Source organism: Crocuta crocuta, unplaced genomic scaffold, assembly GCF_008692635.1.
Source record: "Crocuta crocuta isolate KB4526 unplaced genomic scaffold, BGI_CrCroc_1.0 scaffold139, whole genome shotgun sequence".
In the NCBI taxonomy this organism is placed as follows: domain Eukaryota; kingdom Metazoa; phylum Chordata; class Mammalia; order Carnivora; family Hyaenidae; genus Crocuta; species Crocuta crocuta.
Window position 1 is genome coordinate 6,544,070 of NW_027533258.1, and position 17,079 is coordinate 6,561,148.

A 17,079-nucleotide genomic window follows, 5' to 3' on the forward strand; every position below is an offset into this window, starting at 1 on the left:
GGGGCTGGGAACTGGAGACAGCGGGCCCCATGTGCCCCGAACTGTCAGGGCTGCGTTCGTGTGGCTCCTCCTTAAACGCCCGGCAACGGTGATGGTGTTCCCGTGTTAAGGATGACGAGAGGGAGGGTCCGCTCACGCCGGCGGCTCCCTGTCACGTTGCTCGTGGGTGCAGAGTTCAGGACGCAGCTCGCTGTGTCTGAGTCCCTGCTCTGTGCCACTGAGCCCCACTGTCCCGGCCAAGCGCTGGTCGTCCAGACGCGAGCCTTCGTGTGCGGGCCCTTCCTGGTGACCTTGTGACCTCCGCCATACATCCGGTCATAGTGTGGGCCCTGGTGGCTTAGAAGCTTCCGGTAGCCTTCTGCGAGAAGTTGTTTTACGTGGTCCCCAGATCCTTCCTGCTTCCTCTTCACGTTCAGGTTGTGCCTTTGAAAGACCCAGCCCAGTCCCTAGTTCTCCCCATTCACCTGCTCATGTCCCTCCGTGTAGCAGGCATTTCCGGTTCCAAGTCCGACCCGGCCGAGTCAGCGGAGCATGGGGAAGAGCTGTCCGGACGGCGCCCCCCTCTTAGTGAGAAGACCCCGAGAGCCTCCTGCACAGGTGAGCGCTCTCTCCCTGGGCCCGAGCCCCTCCTGGCCTCCTGCCATTAAATTGGAGGGGGGTACAGGGACCTGAGGTCCGTGGCACCGTCTGGAATGAGGCTCCATCTGGTCAGTCCGGTGTGAGCGCCGAGGTCGGGTCCCCTTGCCTCCTGCGCACATAATTGCAGAACAGCGACCACACGGGACCCGCAGCCTTCGGGCTCGACGGCCGTGACAGCTCGCTTCCTCGGGTGACTCAGGGTCCATACAGACTGAGGGCAACTCAGATAGGAGGAGAGCTCCATTCTAGAAAGATTATGGAGCAGCACTGCACAATAGCCCTTCCCGACGCTTTCACTGTTTGTAATTTGGTTATGGTGAAGGGAACCGAGTAAGACACACAGACAGAAGAACATTTGACTGATCTCCCGGCCCCCGACTTTCACTAAAACCCTTCCTGTGAATCGGGTGTTCTAAGACAGGGGGCGAAGAAGTATGTGAACTTCTGCTGCCACGTGGCCGTCACCCTTTGTTTCCTGCGCTCTGTTTAAAGCATTGCAGGCTTAACACCTGACTGCCACACACACCCCGCACCCCCAGCGCCCCTACAGACACTTCGCCGTGTGTAGAAGACCCCAGAACTGCGGAGGAGGAGGGGGACCAGGGGTGACACTCGTACACAAGTCGCTGTCCCCAGGGGGATCCCGTTATGTCCCTTTGCTAACTCACTACAGGGACCGCAAGCTTCAAGTGAAACACACGACTTTAATTTTGATCAGTACGTTTATCATATTGCTGTTTTCCCAAAGATTCCTCCGGAGCAGTTTTCTCAAGCTGCATTTCATGACCAGTCAGTGTAGTGTGAAATCATGTTGTGGGCTGTATCCAGCACTTTAAAAAATGCAGTAAGATTGAATGAAAATAGCAGAAAATATTAGGGTAGGTAGTATTTTAGGAAATCTTTGTTCTAAGTATGTGTGTATGTTCCATATTTCTTTTAATTAAGAAAAATTTTTTTAGGGGTGCCTGGGTGGCTTAGTCGGTTAAACATCCGACTTTCGCTTAGGTCATGATCTCGCGGTTCGTGGGTTCGAGCCCCGCGCCGGGCTCTGTGCTGACTGCCAGCTCGGAGCCTGGAGCCTGTTTCAGTCTGTGACTCCCTCTCTCTCTGACCCTCCCCTGCTCATGCTGTCTCTCTCTCTCTCTCTCTCCTAGAAATAAATAAAAATATTAAAAAAAAAAAAATTTTTTTTAATGCTTATTTATTTTTGAGAGAGAGACAGAGAGAGACAGAGACAGAGCACAAGCTGGGGAGAGGCAGAGAGAGGGGGAGACACAGAATCTGAAACAGGCTCCAGGCTCCGACCTGTCAGCACAGAGCCCGACACGGGGCTCAAACCCACGAACCGTGAGATCATGACCTGAGCCGAAGTCAGACGCTTAACCGACTCAGCCACCCAGGCACCCCTATATAAACACATTTCTAACTGTGAGTAGTTTGAAAACACTGAGTTGAGGAAAGTTCTCATTTAAGATTGTGGTGTGAACTATTTAATGGTCCTCAGAGATTTCATGCTTTAAAGTTGAGTTTTTGAAACCATACATGTGTTATTTGGGAAAATGATTGTTAAGTAATTATCTGAAAGAATACTTCAAAGATACTAATGGGTCTTGAAGGGAGAATGTTTCATCAACATTAGATCTGTGAATATTCAGAATCTGTCATTTCAGCCTGGCTGGCTCAGTTGGTCGAGGATGCAGTCTGATCTCGGGGTCATGAATTTGAGCCCCATGTTGGGCATGGAGCCTATTTAAATAAAAAAAAAAAAAAAAAAGAGGAGTGCCTGGGTGGCTCAGTCGGTTAAGCATCCGACTTTGGCTCAGGTCATGATCTCGTGGTTCACAGGTTTGAGCCCCGTGTCGGGCTTTGTGCTGACAGCTTGGAGCCTGGAGCCTGCGTCGGATTCTGTGTCTCCATCTCTCTCTGACCCTCCCCTGCTCACGCTGTCTCTCTCTCTCTCAAAAATAAATAAATTTTTTAAATAAAAAAGTCATTTTAGAAAGGTAAAATCATTAAAATGATGGGATGCAGGTATAGAAATAGATGCACTGGCCAGTGGAACAGAAAAGAGAGCCTTGAGAGGCTCGTCTGGATAACAATTTGACGTGAGGTGAAGGAGGCCATCAGGTCTGTTCTTCTGAGGCAAGAGGAATCGGTGTAAATGTGATGAATGTCATACACCAAAATAAGTTGGAAATAGATTGAAAAAGAGATAAAATAGAAACATAATAATAAGGAAGGAAATGGGTGAATGTTTCACTCACGTCTGGGCGGGGAAGTTTTTATCAGTGTAAAACCATTGAGGAGGGGTGCCTGGGGGGCTCAGTCGTCAAGCGGCCGACTCCAACTCAGGTCATGACCTCACAGTTCGTGGGTTCGAGCCCCGTGCCAGGCTCTGGAGCCTGCTTCAGATTCTGTGTTTCCCTCTCTCTCTCTGCCCCTCCGCCGCTCATGCTTTGTCTCTCTCAAAAATAAACAAACATTAGAAAAAAATAGACTTGAGTATATTTAAAAATAAGAACCCCCCCACAACTTACACATATACATAAATGACTGAAAACAAAATTCAGGGAACTGGATTGAGGAAAAACATTGTTCCTGAACATGACACATAAATGATTTTCTTTCTTTCTCTCTCTCTCTCTCTCTCAGTGTTTATTTTTGAGAGAGAAAGAGAGCGAGCGAGCAAGTAGGGGATGGGCAGAGAGAGGAGACGACAGAGTATCTTAAGCAGGCTCCATGCTGACAGCAGAAAGCCCGATGCAGGGCTCGAGCTTACAAACCGCGAGATCATGACCTGAATGAAGTCAGACGCTGAACCAACTGAGCCACCCAGGTGCCCCTAAATGATTATTTTTCATAACATGGTGAGAGTTAATGCAGGATAATAAGGAAAAGAAAGACTTTCCCAGTTAAAGAATGGACAGCAGTCTTCACGAAAAATAGCTCATAAATGTGAAAAAATTCATCCTTTAATAACAAAGGTGTTAAGACTTATAACAGTGATAAACTGTTTTCACTGGTCTCAAAGGCCAATATTTTATTATTTATTTATATTTATGAATTTTTTTAAATTTATTTTTTAAATTTACATCCAAGTTAGCTAGCATATAGGGCAACAGTGATTTCAGGAGTGGATTCTGTAATGCCCCTTACCCATTTGCCTCCCCCCCCAACCTCCCCCAGTAACCCTCTGCTTGTTCTGCATATTTGAGGAACCTCCTCACTGTTTCCCAGAGTGCCTGCATCCGTTTGCATTCCCACCAGCCGTGCCAAAGAGGTCCTCTTTCTCTGCATCCTCACCAACATCTTTTGTTGCCCGAGTTGTTCATGTTAGCTGTTCTGACGGGTGTGAGGTGGTATCTCATTGTGGCTTTGGTTTGTATTTCCCTGATGATGAGTGGCGTTGAGCATCTTTTCATGTATTGGTTGGCATCTGGATGTCTTCTTTGGAGACGTGTCTATTCATGTCACTGGATCATTTTTTTGGGGTGTTGAGTTTGATAAGTGTTTTATAGATTTGGATACTAACCCTTTATCTGCTATGTCGTTTGCAAATATCTTCTTGCATTCTGTCACTTGCCGTTTAGTTTTGCTGATTGTTGCCTTTGCTGTGCAGAAGCTTATTTTGATGAGGTCCCAATAGTTCATTTTTGCTTTTGTTTCCCTTACCTCCAGAGAGATGTTGAATAAGAAGTTGCTGTGGCTGAAGTCAGAGAGGTTTTTGCCTGCTTTCTCTTTGAGGATTTTGATGGCTTCCTGTCTTACATTTAGGTCTTTTATCCATTTTGAGTTTATCTTTGTGTGTGGTGTAAGAAAGTGGTCCAGGTTCATTTTGCTGCATGTAGCTGTCCGGTTTTCCAACACCATTTTGCTGAAGAGACTGTCTTTATTCCATTGAATATTCTTTTCTGCTTTGTCATAGATGAGTTGGCCATACATTTGTGGGTCCATTTCTGGGTTCTCTATTCTGTTCCACTGATCTGAGTGTCTGTTTTTTGTGCCAGTATCATACTGTCTTGATTACAGCTTTGTAATACAGCTCAAAGTCCAGGGTTGTGATGCCTCCTGCTTTGGTTTTCTTTTTCAAGATTACTTTGGCTATTCGGGGTCTTTTCTGGTTCCATACAAATTTTAGGATTGTTTGTTCTAGCTCTGTGAAGAATGCTGGTGTTATTTTGATAGGTATTGCATTGAATATGTATATTGCTTTGAGTAGTATTGACATCTCAACAATATTTGTTCTTTGTATCCAGGAACGTGGAATATTTTTCTATTTTTGTGTGTCTTTTTCAATTCCTTTCATAAGCTTTCTATAGTTTTCAGTGTATAGATTTTTCAACAAAGGCCAATACTCTAGAAATATTCAGTACTTAAGTTCCGAGCACTGTCCTTTGCTTAGCCCAGCTGCTCATATCAGGGGATGGCACGGACATGGATATCGATTCACCAGCCAGTGCCAGGAGTCTCAGTGTCCACATTCATACCTGTTGACATGGTAATAACACTGTAAGGAACCCAAAGTTGTCAGAAATGTGGGCAAAAACATACAAAGGAAAATCGCAGTGTTATTTATAGTAGCAAACCCACAACAAACAACCTTGGTGTTCAGAGTGGGAAAAATCCTCCAGTAAATCATGTGTTTGTTATTATGTGTTTATGGTGCTATCTCCACGATGGACCATTATTCAGCTTTCACGTATTTATGACAGTTTCTTTAAAGACAAGAGAAAGTGCCTTTGTCATTTGAGAGGGGTGTGTTCTAAGGCTTTGTGAATTAAGTCAGATCTAATTCTGTAGCAGATTCCTGGGGCTCTAGCATATAATTTGAAGGCACTCATGCAGGAAAGAGAAAGGTAAATAACTTCCTTAGATCTACAGAAATAATGTATTAAAGTTAGTAAATGGTACATTCATGCCCAGACTGAGGTATCTACTTAAAAAAAATATTTATTTTTGAGAGAGAGAGAGAGAGAAAGCAAGCAGGGGAGGGATGGAGAGGGGGGGACAGAGGATCAGAAGCGGACTCTGCGCTGATAGCAGAGAGCGTGATGCGTGGCCCGAACTCACGAACCGTGAGATCATGACCTGAGCCGAAGTTGACGCTCAGTTGACTGAGCCACCCAGGCGCCCTTGAGGGATCCACTTTTATGTTATGGCCTCACTACGCATTAAAGCAACGGCAGAGTGACACATGAATGCATTTCGTGGATTTTGGGGTTACTTGTGAATGGGAGAATCCATGTGAAATTGATAAATAACCACCGGCAATGCCAGAAAGCCGGGTATAGAACTGTGTATACAGTAGGATATCGGTTATGTCCCCTCCCCCCCAAAAGCACGCACGGACATACACAAAGATCAGAAGGAAGTACATAGTCATGGTTGCTACCTCTGGATGCTGTGATTGAGGTCGATTTGGTTTTCTTCTTTTAATGTTTTTCTCTCCAGATTGTTTTTAGTGTTTTAGATGTGATCAGATAAAAACAAATTGTTTTGCAAAGTGACACCCTTAGGTAAGGCACTTGTTTTTCCTGGGCCTGAAGAAATGTCCGCTGCTCACTTCGGGGGCGGGGGCGGCCAGCCAAGCTCTCCGTGTGCCCCTCTGCCACGTGACATCCAAGAGCAGTGGGTGCCCACGCTCAGGCCGGCTGGGCTGGCGTCTTCCTCCCTCTCTCCCTGATGCCTTCTTGATGAGGACAGTTCATGTGTCCTGATGACCTTTTCCTTGACGTAGGAGTCCAAAAACAGCAGGCCACCGACTGAGCGATGTCCAATCTTCTTTCTTCTTCCAGGAAACAGGCAGGAGAATGACAAAGAGAACCTGAATTTGGAAAACTGCAGGGGCCAGGAGCCTTCTGAGGTCCCCTGCCTCGCCCCAGGGGACGCACCTTCCCAGGCCTCCTTGGGTGGCCTCTTCGGTGAGGACGCACCCAGACGCTTTGGAGAAGGGGACGGTCTCCCGGAGACCCCAGAAAACCTTCAGGGTGAGGGACCTGCGGGCCAGCTCTCTCCTCAAGAAAGGAATTCTGGGAGACAGCACGTGGCCAGTCCCCACCCAGAAGAACTGTCCCGGCTGTGGCTGGAGGGGAAGAGAGAGGCCTCCCCGAAGGGACAGCCGAGGGCCCCCATGGCCCAGAAGCTGCCCACTTGCAGGGAGTGTGGGAAGAGCTTTTACAGGAATTCTCAGCTCGTGTTTCACCAGAGAACCCACACCGGAGAGACGTACTTCCAGTGCCCCACCTGCAAGAAGGCCTTTCTGCGGAGCTCAGACTTCGTGAAGCACCAGAGAACCCACACAGGCGAGAAGCCCTGCAAGTGCGACCAGTGCGGGAAGGGCTTCAGCGACTTCTCAGGCCTGCGCCACCACGAGAAGATCCACACGGGCGAGAAGCCCTACAAGTGTCCCATCTGCGAGAAGAGCTTCATTCAGAGGTCCAACTTCAACAGGCACCAGAGAGTGCACACGGGCGAGAAGCCTTACAAGTGCCCCCGCTGCGGGAAGAGTTTCAGCTGGAGCTCCAGCCTGGATAAACATCAAAGGTCCCATCTGGGAAAGAGGCCCTTTCAGTAGCCAAAGCCCCCTCGGCGCCTTTCTGTCTCTGGGCCATTTAAAAATACTTCGTTCCGTCTGGGGAAATTGCGTCTCTCGAAGGCCAGCCCTGTTCTCTCTGCTTTTTTTCTTTCTTTTTTCTTTTATAATGGATTTGAAAGCCTGGTCACCTGGACATGGCTTTGGACCTGGAGGGCACGTTGGCCTCTGGGTTGGATTTCGCGTTGGTTTAATTTCTCGTCTCCACATCAGGAGAGAGTGGTCTTCCTCCTTCGGCTCGTCTCTCGTGGCTCCTTGGGGAGAAAGGCTCACTGGGGGACCCTGTTCGACACGTGCTGTCTGGGGCGGGCTTAACTGGATTGGCCGCAGTGGTGGCTCATGGGAGGGGCCTCGGGTCAGCTGTTGGGGACGGGGGTTGGAGAGCAAGTCTTCTGTCACAGGAGGGGCAGCGGAGGAGGCCTGTGTGTTCACGCGTGTTCTTGGTCATACGAGTGCAAAGTCAACCTCAAGTGTGTCTCATTCTAAATAAACTTCTTGAGTAACCCCCTGTCGTTTCTGTGTCTGAAGCGCCCACTGTGTTCTAATCGTAACTTAGAGTTCATGTTCTCATGGGGTGGCCCTGAACGGTAGTTGAGCACTTGACCATCCCGTAGAGACTTACCGGGTTTCCCATCAGCTGACGGGTGACAGGATACCGCTAACCTGGTGCTAGCGCTGGGCATTCTCACCTCCCACTTGCTCACTTGCCTCCGCCTGCCCCTCTTTCTCCTGGGTATCAGTTTTCTAGAATGTTCTGTGTTTTAAAATCACCTTCCGTACCCCCTGTTGTCAGTAGATACTAGGAAGAAGTCAGTAGTAGTGATGGAATGTCCGTTCTGTCTAGGGGTGTGACACATACGTCTAACCTGCCCACCTGTCCCCTCTTCGAAGTCACATGCCTCTTGCCTGCTCCGATTTTACTCTTGCTGGTGAGGACCCAGAAGGCTGAGGCTAACGGGGAGGGCAGGTCTGCCTCCCTGCAAACAGCGAGCTGTTAGGCACAAAGCAGCAGATTGTTGGCAAGCCATGGCAAGTGCGTTACCAAGAGATCAAACTCAAGTTGGAAATCTTGGATTCCAGAGGGATTTTTAACCCCCTTGTAGCATGAAGGTGAGGGGGAAGGCCCCTCATTAGGAAGTGCAGGAACCACAGGGCAGAAAGCAAGAAAATCATGGAGGAACTAGCCTTTGCTTTTGTATTTGGCACAGCGGAGATTTGGAGGCTGGCGGGTGTTTATGTTTTAATTTTTTTAAAAAGTTTATTTATTTTGAGAGAGATTAGCCAGCCCTCCCGGGGACTGGGATGCCAGCTCGAGTTTAAGGGCCCCTGTTGCAAATCATAGTTCATCAAGGGTATGTGGGGGGGATGATTCCAGAAAGAATATTGGGCCCTCCCGGACTACTCTTAGCAAACAGGCCTTTCCTGTAAGAGCTCTTTAAAACTGTGGAACTCTTTGGGATTCCAGCAAAAATTTGTTCGACAGAGAAAAATCTAGAAAGCTTTTAGGCTAAACTGCTGCAGGAGCCGGGTTTTTCCGTGGGTCCCTCTGAAATGACCTGAAGGATGATCGAGATACTGGGAAACACGGCCCCTCGTTTGAGCTTGTGCCCTCAGCACACGGCAAGTCTTTAACTTACTGAGTGCATGTGTGAGTTCATGAAGGGTAAGTGTCCTGTGTATACATCCCCTGTCCTCTAGATCAGTGATGGGCAAAATGTGGCCCAGCATCTGTTTTCCTAAGTATGGTGTTAGCGGAGCACGGCCACACCCGTTTATGTATGTGCTGGGGCTGTCGTGGCAGAGTTGAGTCACTGCAGCGGAGAACAAACCATTTACCATCTGGCCCCTTCCAGGAACATTCTGGTGGTCCCTGATCCAGGGTAACGAGTCTCAAACTGTAACGTGGGTACCTGTCACCTAGGGAGCTGGTGATCGTGCAGCTTCTGATTCAGGGGCGCCGCTGACGCCGCTAGTCCTCAGCGGCTGGGAGCCGTGTGACTGCGCCAGGGCTCAGGCGTGTGCGGCGCGTTTCTCTTGGTCTCTGCAGGATCATCTGTGGCTCTGCCACTTGCAAAGCTGGGACCAGACACAGTTGAGGAATAAGTCCCTTTATTAGGAACGGTGCAGCGTTGTGAAATGTTCCCCCTCCCCTTGATCCTGGGCCCGTATTCCTCCAGCCCGGCCTCCCTGTAGGCGCTTCTCTCCAGGTTCCCGACAAGAATTCTACGGAATTGTGAGTACATGTGACTTTTAAACAAAAAATTTTTAAATGTTTGTTTATTCTTGAGAGAGACAGAGTGTGATCAGGGGAGGGGCGGAGAGAGGGAGACACAGAATCCGAAGCAGGCTCCAGGCTCCGAGCTGTCAGCACAGAGCCTGACGCGGGGCTCGGAATCATGAACTGCGAGCTCATGACCTGAGCCGAAGTCGGACGCTGAACTGACTGAGCCGCCCAGGCGCCCCGAGTACATGTGATTTCTTACCTATGCGTCGGTGGCGCCCCGGCCCCTTGTCCCTCTGGGCAACCTCCAGCCCAGCCCTGGGTTCCCAGGGGCTAAACCTGGAGAAGCAGCGCTACCCCAGCGAGAACCCACTTAGACGCATTCTCCTTAGTCTTCAGGTTGAAAGTCCACACGTAGGTGGGTCCCCGCTGGCAAGTCTTGTACACAGGACAAGGGTAGACGCCGTGGCCATCCTGCTTGTCTGCGGGGATGGCCTTGATGAACATCACGGGCATGGGGGGTGTCAGGTCCTTCAGCTTCGCCTCCGTGATGACCCCTGCCTGGGGACAAGCACATGAAAAGAGCCACCTTAGATCAGACGCAGGGCACAGCCAGCCAGCCGGCCTCTGTCAGAAGACCCAGGGGCTGAGGGCCTGCGAAGGTCTGGCTGTCCCCAGGCCTGCCCCTCACGGGCTCGCTCACGAACCATTAACCCACGATGGAGCGGCTGCTGAGATGCGGAAAACCTACTTCTGCTGTTTTCCAGCCCAAGGCACTTTCTGAAGGAGAGTTCTTGTATCATAGACAAATTGGTCCCTTTGAAACTTGAGCCTCTGTTTTTATTTCCTCATCCACTCATTTCTAAGCATGTCGGATGCAACTATTTGCCAGATGGTCATCATTAAAGGTGTCGGGGGTTTGAAAGGCGAGGAAGACACAGTTCCTGCCAGCAAATGCTTTAGATTTTTAGGGTCCGGTTATGTCCTCTTCAGCTTTGTATGGGACTGCATCCACCCTCTAGAGCACTTTGACTTCTTTTTATTTTATTAAAAACATCTTTTAATGTTTTATTTATTTTTGAGAGAGAGAGAGAAAGAGAGACAGTGTGAGCAGGGGAGGGTCAGAGAGAGACGGAGACACAGCATCCGAAGACAGGCTCCAGGCTCTGAGCTGTCAGCACAGAGCCCGATGCGGGGCTGGAACCCACGAACCGTGAGATCATGAGCTGAACCGAAGTCGGACGCTTAACCGACTGAGCCACTCAGGCGCCCCATAGAGCACTTTGACTTGTTGAGCAGAGCGCTGTTCTGTCTCTACTCCTGTGATAGGGACCTAAATTCTGGAGCTCTCTAGTTGGGGCCTCTGGGGTTTTCAGAGATGTCTCAAAAGAGCGATGTGGGGAGTTTATTTTTATTTATTATTATTTTTTTACTAGTCCTGAGAAACGTTCTGAGGGCCAAAAGCATTCCCACATCAAATAAGCTTGGGAAAAGCTGCGTACCAATCCCTGGGCTTGAAGCTTTACAGCACCCACTAGGACAGAGAAGACAGGAAGTCCCAGCGGTAAAGAAAAGAGATGAACTTTATTTAACCTGGGGCTCCCCAAACTTATTTGACCACAGGACTCTTTTCCTTTCAACCTATTTATTTCCCATGGCTCTAGTGTTTTATGGAATATACTTTGGGAAATGTTGATACAGAGCGATTCACAGACACTTTACGTTTGTCCTGGTGACTTTGATCCCCTTCTACCATGGATAGAGCTTGGCTCATTTTCCATGAAATGTATTAAAACAATTTTTTTTATTGTTTACCATTTTTGAGACAGTGAGCAAGCAGGGGAGGGGCAGAGAGAGAGGAAGACACAATCGGAAGCAGGCTCCAGGCTCTGAGCCGTCAGCACAGAGCCCGACACGGGGCTTGCACTCAGACTGCGAGATCATGACCTGAGCTGAAGTCAGACACTTAATCCAGTGAGCCACCCAGGAGCCCCTCCATGAAATATATTTAAAGGGGAGGCTATGCCTTTTCAGTTCTGCTAGAGGCTGGTATAAGGCATGATGAGTAATAAGAACTAACAACATCCCCTTAACCCCAACAACTGAGCGTTTATGGCAGAGAGTGGGAGAATGGTAGAACCTTTCTTTTTTCACCATGTACCATAAAACCAACCCTTTAAAAATGTGTTTTTTAATATACAGTCATCACTTTGTGATTCCAGAACATTTTCATCACCCCCCCCCAAAGAAAGTGACCATTAGCAGTCACCATGGATAATGGGGGTGTTCGTGTCTCTAGTGATTGTGATTGAATTCTCTGTTTGAATGGCATATTTGTTTCCATCTCTTAGCCTTCAACCTGTTTATGTCTTTGAATCTAAAGTGTATCTTTTGTAGACAGTGTGTGCTTGTATCAGTAAAAAAAAAACCATTCTGCCACTCTCTGCCTTTTGATTGTAGTGTTAAATTCATTTACATTTAGTGTAATTACTGATAAGGTTAGGTTTACATCTGCCATTTGGCTATTTGTTTTCTGTGTCTTAGGTCTTTATTTTTCCTCAGTTTCTCCACTGCTGCTTTCTTTTGTGTTAAGTAGGTATATTTCAGTGTATTATTTTAATTCCCTTGTTATTTCTTTTACTATCTTAAAAAATTATTTTCTTAGTGATGTCCCTAAGGATTACAATGAACTTTAGGGTATAAAAATCGACTTCAGATGAATACCAACTTAATTTCATTTTTTTAATGTTTTTTATTTATTTCTGAGAGAGAGACAGCAATGAGCAGGGGAGAGTCAGAGAGAGACGGAGATACAGAATCCAAAACAGGCTCCAGGCTCTGAGCTAGCTGTCAGCACAGAGCCTGACACGGGGCTCGAACCCACGAACTGGGAGATCATGACCAGAGCTGCAGTCGGACACTTAACCAACTGAGCCACCCAGGTGCCCCTTAATTTCAGTAGTATACAAAAACTTTAATCCTTTGTAAGTTCCTTTCCTTCCCCTTCCTCTGCTTAATACCTTGTGTTTTCATGATACAAATTACTCTTTCTGCTTATCAGCAGATTTATAGTTATTACTTCTTGCAACTGTCCTTTAAATCAAGAAAGGAATAAACATTAAAAAAATTCCATTTATATTTTTGTATATATTTATGTATGTAATACCTTTGCCGGTGTTCTGTTTCTTCATGTGGACTTGAGTTACTGTCTTGTAACTCGTTTCATCCTGAAGAACTCTATTAGGTATTTCTTATAGGTCTGGTTTGTTAGGGGTGAATTCTCTCTCTCTCTCTCAACTTGGGAATGCCTTAATTTCTCCTTCATTTTTGAAAGACAGTGTTACTGGATATGGAATTGTTGGCTGACAGGCTTTTTCTCTCAGCACTGTGACTTCCATTCTACTGTCTTCTGGCCTTCCTGGTTTCTTAAGAGAAATCATGTGTTCATCCAATGAAGGACCCCTCAGAAATGGTGCATTTCTTTCAACATTCTCTCTCTCTCTCTTTAACATTCTCTATCTCATAACATGTCTACGTATGAATTTTTAAGTTTATCCTATTTGGATATTGTTGAGATTCCTGGATGTGTAGATTAATGTGTTTTTTTTTTTCTTTTTTTTAAATCAAATCTGGAAGGTGGCCATTATTGCCTCAAATATTCTTTCTGGCTATCTCTCTCCTCTCCTTTTGGGACTCCTACTATGTGGATGTTGGTATGTTTGAGTATTCCTCAGTTTTCTAAGCTGCTCATTTATTTCATTCTTTTATTTATTTTTTCTTTCTGTTCCTCAGCTTGGATAATCTCAATTAATATAATTCCAAATTTGGTGATTATTGCCTACTCAAATCATCTGTTGAATTCCTCTATGGAATTTTCATTTACGGTGTTATACGTTTCAACACCAGAGTTACTACTTGGTTTTTTAAAATGTAATTTCTATCCCATTATTGATATTCTCTATTCAGTGAGATGTTGTTTGCATAATTCCCTTTGGTTCTCTGGACATATTTAAAATAGCTGATTAAAAGGCATTGCCTAGTATGTCTGGCCTCTGAACTTCCTCAAGGACCATTTCTGTTGACTGTTTTGCCTCCTTTTTGTGTCTTTGCATGTCTCATAATCTTTTGTTGAAAACTTGAACATTTTATTTATGTATTTACTTAATTTGTATTATTTTTTAAAATGTTCATTTATTTTTGAGACAGAGAGAAAGTACAAGTGGGAGAGGGCAGAGAGAGAGAGAGGGAGACACAGAATCCGAAGCAGGCTCCAGGCTCCGAGCTGTCAACACAGAGCTCAGTGTGGAGCTCAAACCCATGAACCCTGAGATCATGCCCTGAGCTGAAGCTGGACCCTTAACCAACTGATCCACCCAGGTACCCCGAAAACTTGAACATTTTAAATAATACATTGTGGCAACTCTAAAAGTCAGGCTCCCTCCATAGGGTTTATTGTTTGTTTAATGACTTTGCTGAACTGACTCTGTATAGTCTGCCTTTGACAGCAACAGCTATTGAAGTAGCTGGCTTTGGCTTCGTCAGCTTAGAGGTCAGCACTTAGTTGGACAGAGGTTTTCTTAAACACCTGGGTCCAGGTAGACTTACAGGTTTTGCTCCAGGTGCTCTGTGTGTGTTGGGCATGCCTCCAGTGCTCAGCCAGCCAGTCTAAAACTCTGCCTTAGGCTTCACTTCCTGTTTGCAGAGCCTCAGGGTGAGCTTACCATTTCTCAGGTCTTTCTTGAGCATGCGCACAGCCTTCTAGGTTTCTAGGGACATGGTGGAGGTCATCTCATTCCCCAGCTTCTCCTTTTAAGCGTTTTGGTGAGCCTGTTACGTGCTCCACTATAATCTACTACCTCGGGCAAGCTGTGAAGTTAAACAGTTGTCTTTGACTGTTTTCAGTACATGCCCTCGGTGGGGAGGAAAGGCTGTTGCCCTGGGTGAGCTCCCACTCAGGTCAAGTAAAGCAGACTTATAAGTGGGGTCTTCCCGGAAGCCACCAGATGGGGAAAATAATGACCATTTTCTGGGAATGGGCCTTTGAAAGTACCCCATCTCCGGTTTGCCCCCTCCGTCATGGATGAGGAGAGCGGCCCTGGAAGGTGAAATGATAGCCCCAGGGCAGCCAGCAGCAGGGACAGCCCGAGAGCTGGTGACCCCCACACTTCTGGAGCACTCTCTGTGTGCCGGGCACTATTCCGGGCGTCCCTGCATATGAACTCATCTTTGCAGCAACTCTTATTTTCCCACTTACCACTTGAGGCAACAGAGATTTGGAGAGGGAGAAGCACACTCCAAGGTCACGGAGTTAAGGGAGGGTGGTGCCGGGGTTGAGATCCAGCCAGGTTGGTTCCAGAGCTCTTGCTTTTTTAATCAGTGCAAAGCCTGCGCTCTCTGCACCATCCCTGACTGCATAAAGGGGCCTAGGGAGCCTCAAGGAAAGGTCTCCCAGGTCAGAAGGCCCAGGGCCATCCCCTTTTCAGAATCGCATTCTATGGAGGCAATGTGTAATTTCATCAGCCCACAGCAGGGGCCCTGAGGCCCACCTCAAGACTCACCTCTACATCCCAGCGAGCGCCTTCCATGAAGAGGCCGTGGATGTAGGCCCCCTCCCGCGGAGGGCTCCTGAAGTCCTCCCTGTCCTTCTTCGTCACGTCACACTGCAGGGCCATCTGGTCCAGTGGCCACGCGTTCTTGCGGGCCGTGGACTGCATGATGGCGGTTAGGAAGGACTGGGGGTTGAAGAAGCCTGTCACCCACACCGTGGACGGCATGGTGAAGTCTCCTATCCAAGCCTCCAGCTCTTTGATTCGGTTGAGGAGGTCCAGAAACCAGGCTCCCAGGCCTGCCGTGGAAGGGTAGGCGCGCCTGGCCCAGGGCTCTGGCACCGTGTCTAGGTACAGCGCATTCTGTAAGTTCTCCATGTCGCTGCTCATGGTCAGCTCCCCCTGCAGACGAAGAGCAGGAGGGGCAGAGTGAGGGGGCAGGAAGTCTCTGGAAACAACCGGCCGTAGGGGCCTCTGGCTCATGGCCTACAGGAAGGCAGGAGGTGATTCCAGCAGTGGTGACCGTGACTGTCCCTGTTTTAATGCTGGATCTGCAAGATGTGTGACTCCACACCTATGTCCTGACAGCAGTTAAGGTCCCTTGCTGCTGCCACATACCCCAAAGCCTGGGTGCCAGGGCTCTCCGTCCACCTCTGCACTGGGCCCTGCTGGCGTCTGTGCACAGCTCAGAAGCACGAGAGGCCCGAGCCTGGGAGATCTGTGTCCCGCAACCCCCCCAATCAAGGATCTCCCCCAGAACCAAGGTAGGAGATACACAGCCAACTTGAAGGAACCCCCCTCCAACTGCTAGGTGAGATTTGTCAAGAAAGGTTACTTTGAAAACCATCATTAGATTTGATTTTGTAACTTTTTATGACACAGATCTCCAACAATTTCTTTCCTTTTTTTTTTTTTTTAAGTGTTTGTTTATTTTGAGAGAGAGCGAGTGAGCAGAGAGGGAGACAGGAGACGGAGAATCCCAAGCAGACTCCACGGTGTCAGTGCAGAGCCTGATGAGGGGCTCAAACTCACAAACCACGAGATCATGATCTGATCCGAAATCAAGAGTCAGTTACTTAGCTGACTGAGCCACCTAGGTGCCCCTCCAATTTCTTGAAGACCCCCATCTCTGTTGCAGTGGTTACTGCAAAGGCATCAGGGTACACAACAAGGTTCGCATTATGGGCTGAATGCTTGTTTCTGCCTCCTCCCCACCCCCAACACCCAAATTTCCGTGTTGAAATGCTAACCCCCATTGCAAAGGTATTGGGAGGCGGGGCCTCCGGAAGGCACCTGGGTCATAAGGCGGGGCCCTCGTGAATGGGATTAGTGCCCTTATTATAAGACCCCACCGAGCCTCCAAGCCCCTTATGTCTTACGAGGACACAGGAAAGAGATGGCTGGCTGTGAACCAGGAAGTCAGCCCCTCCCTAGACACCAAATCTGCCGGTGCTTCTAGAACTGAGAGAAGTCAATGTCTGTTGTTTATAAGCCATGCAGTTTGGTGTTCAATTATAGAAGCCTGTGTGGACAGAGACAGCTTGGCTCACCCCAAGTGCAGACTGCTAAAATGTCAGAGAGGCCTCCCTGCAGCCCGAAGTCTCCTTGCCTGTGGGGTGGGAGACTGGACCATGTCACTCTACGTCCAGCTCTTTTCCCTGATTCCTGGAACTGTTAAGAAAGAAAAGTTAAATATACCTTCCTTAACGGTGAACATATTTTGGGTCCTAAGTGACAGCTAGAAACTAACCATCTGACCCTCGAACTTCTTTACGAACTTCACAGAGAGACTGTAGCTATTACTCTCTATGCCCTAGAGTTGAGTGGCTGGACTATTTTCAGATATAAATACGTTCAGATTTTAAAGAAAAGCTAAACATCCCGATCAGACCAGTGCCAGGTAGAGGAGTATAGCCCAAATCACAGATGCTTCCCCTCAAGTAGATAGACCCGATTACAGCGACAGAAGACAGATTTCCCTCCATATGTCTGCTCAGCTGCACGGAGGTGGCTCACCAGAGCAGACCATGGTCAAGGGCTCTGAGGCCACCCCCGGGTCCGATGGGAGGTATGAATGTCGC

General features: G+C 48.0%; 2 protein-coding genes across 2 annotated transcripts in view; one reads left to right on the forward strand and one right to left on the reverse strand.

The window, feature by feature from the left end:
* The window catches only part of ZNF18 (zinc finger protein 18), a 36,019-nt gene extending 28,276 nt beyond the window's left edge, over positions 1–7,743 (forward strand). The window contains exons 7-8 of the mRNA XM_077746583.1: positions 487–597; positions 6,435–7,743. Coding sequence (XP_077602709.1) covers positions 487–597; positions 6,435–7,213 — 890 coding nt within the window. The 3' untranslated portion in view covers positions 7,214–7,743. The remainder of the gene's footprint in view (positions 1–486; positions 598–6,434) is intronic.
* Positions 7,744–9,524: 1,781 nt separating this feature from the next.
* Positions 9,525–17,079, reverse strand: part of DNAH9 (dynein axonemal heavy chain 9) — a gene marked incomplete at its 5' end in the record, with an annotated part of 325,490 nt that continues 317,935 nt past the window's right edge. Inside the window, 2 exons of the mRNA XM_077746719.1 lie at positions 9,525–10,013; positions 15,011–15,400. Coding sequence (XP_077602845.1) covers positions 9,786–10,013; positions 15,011–15,400 — 618 coding nt within the window. The remainder of the gene's footprint in view (positions 10,014–15,010; positions 15,401–17,079) is intronic.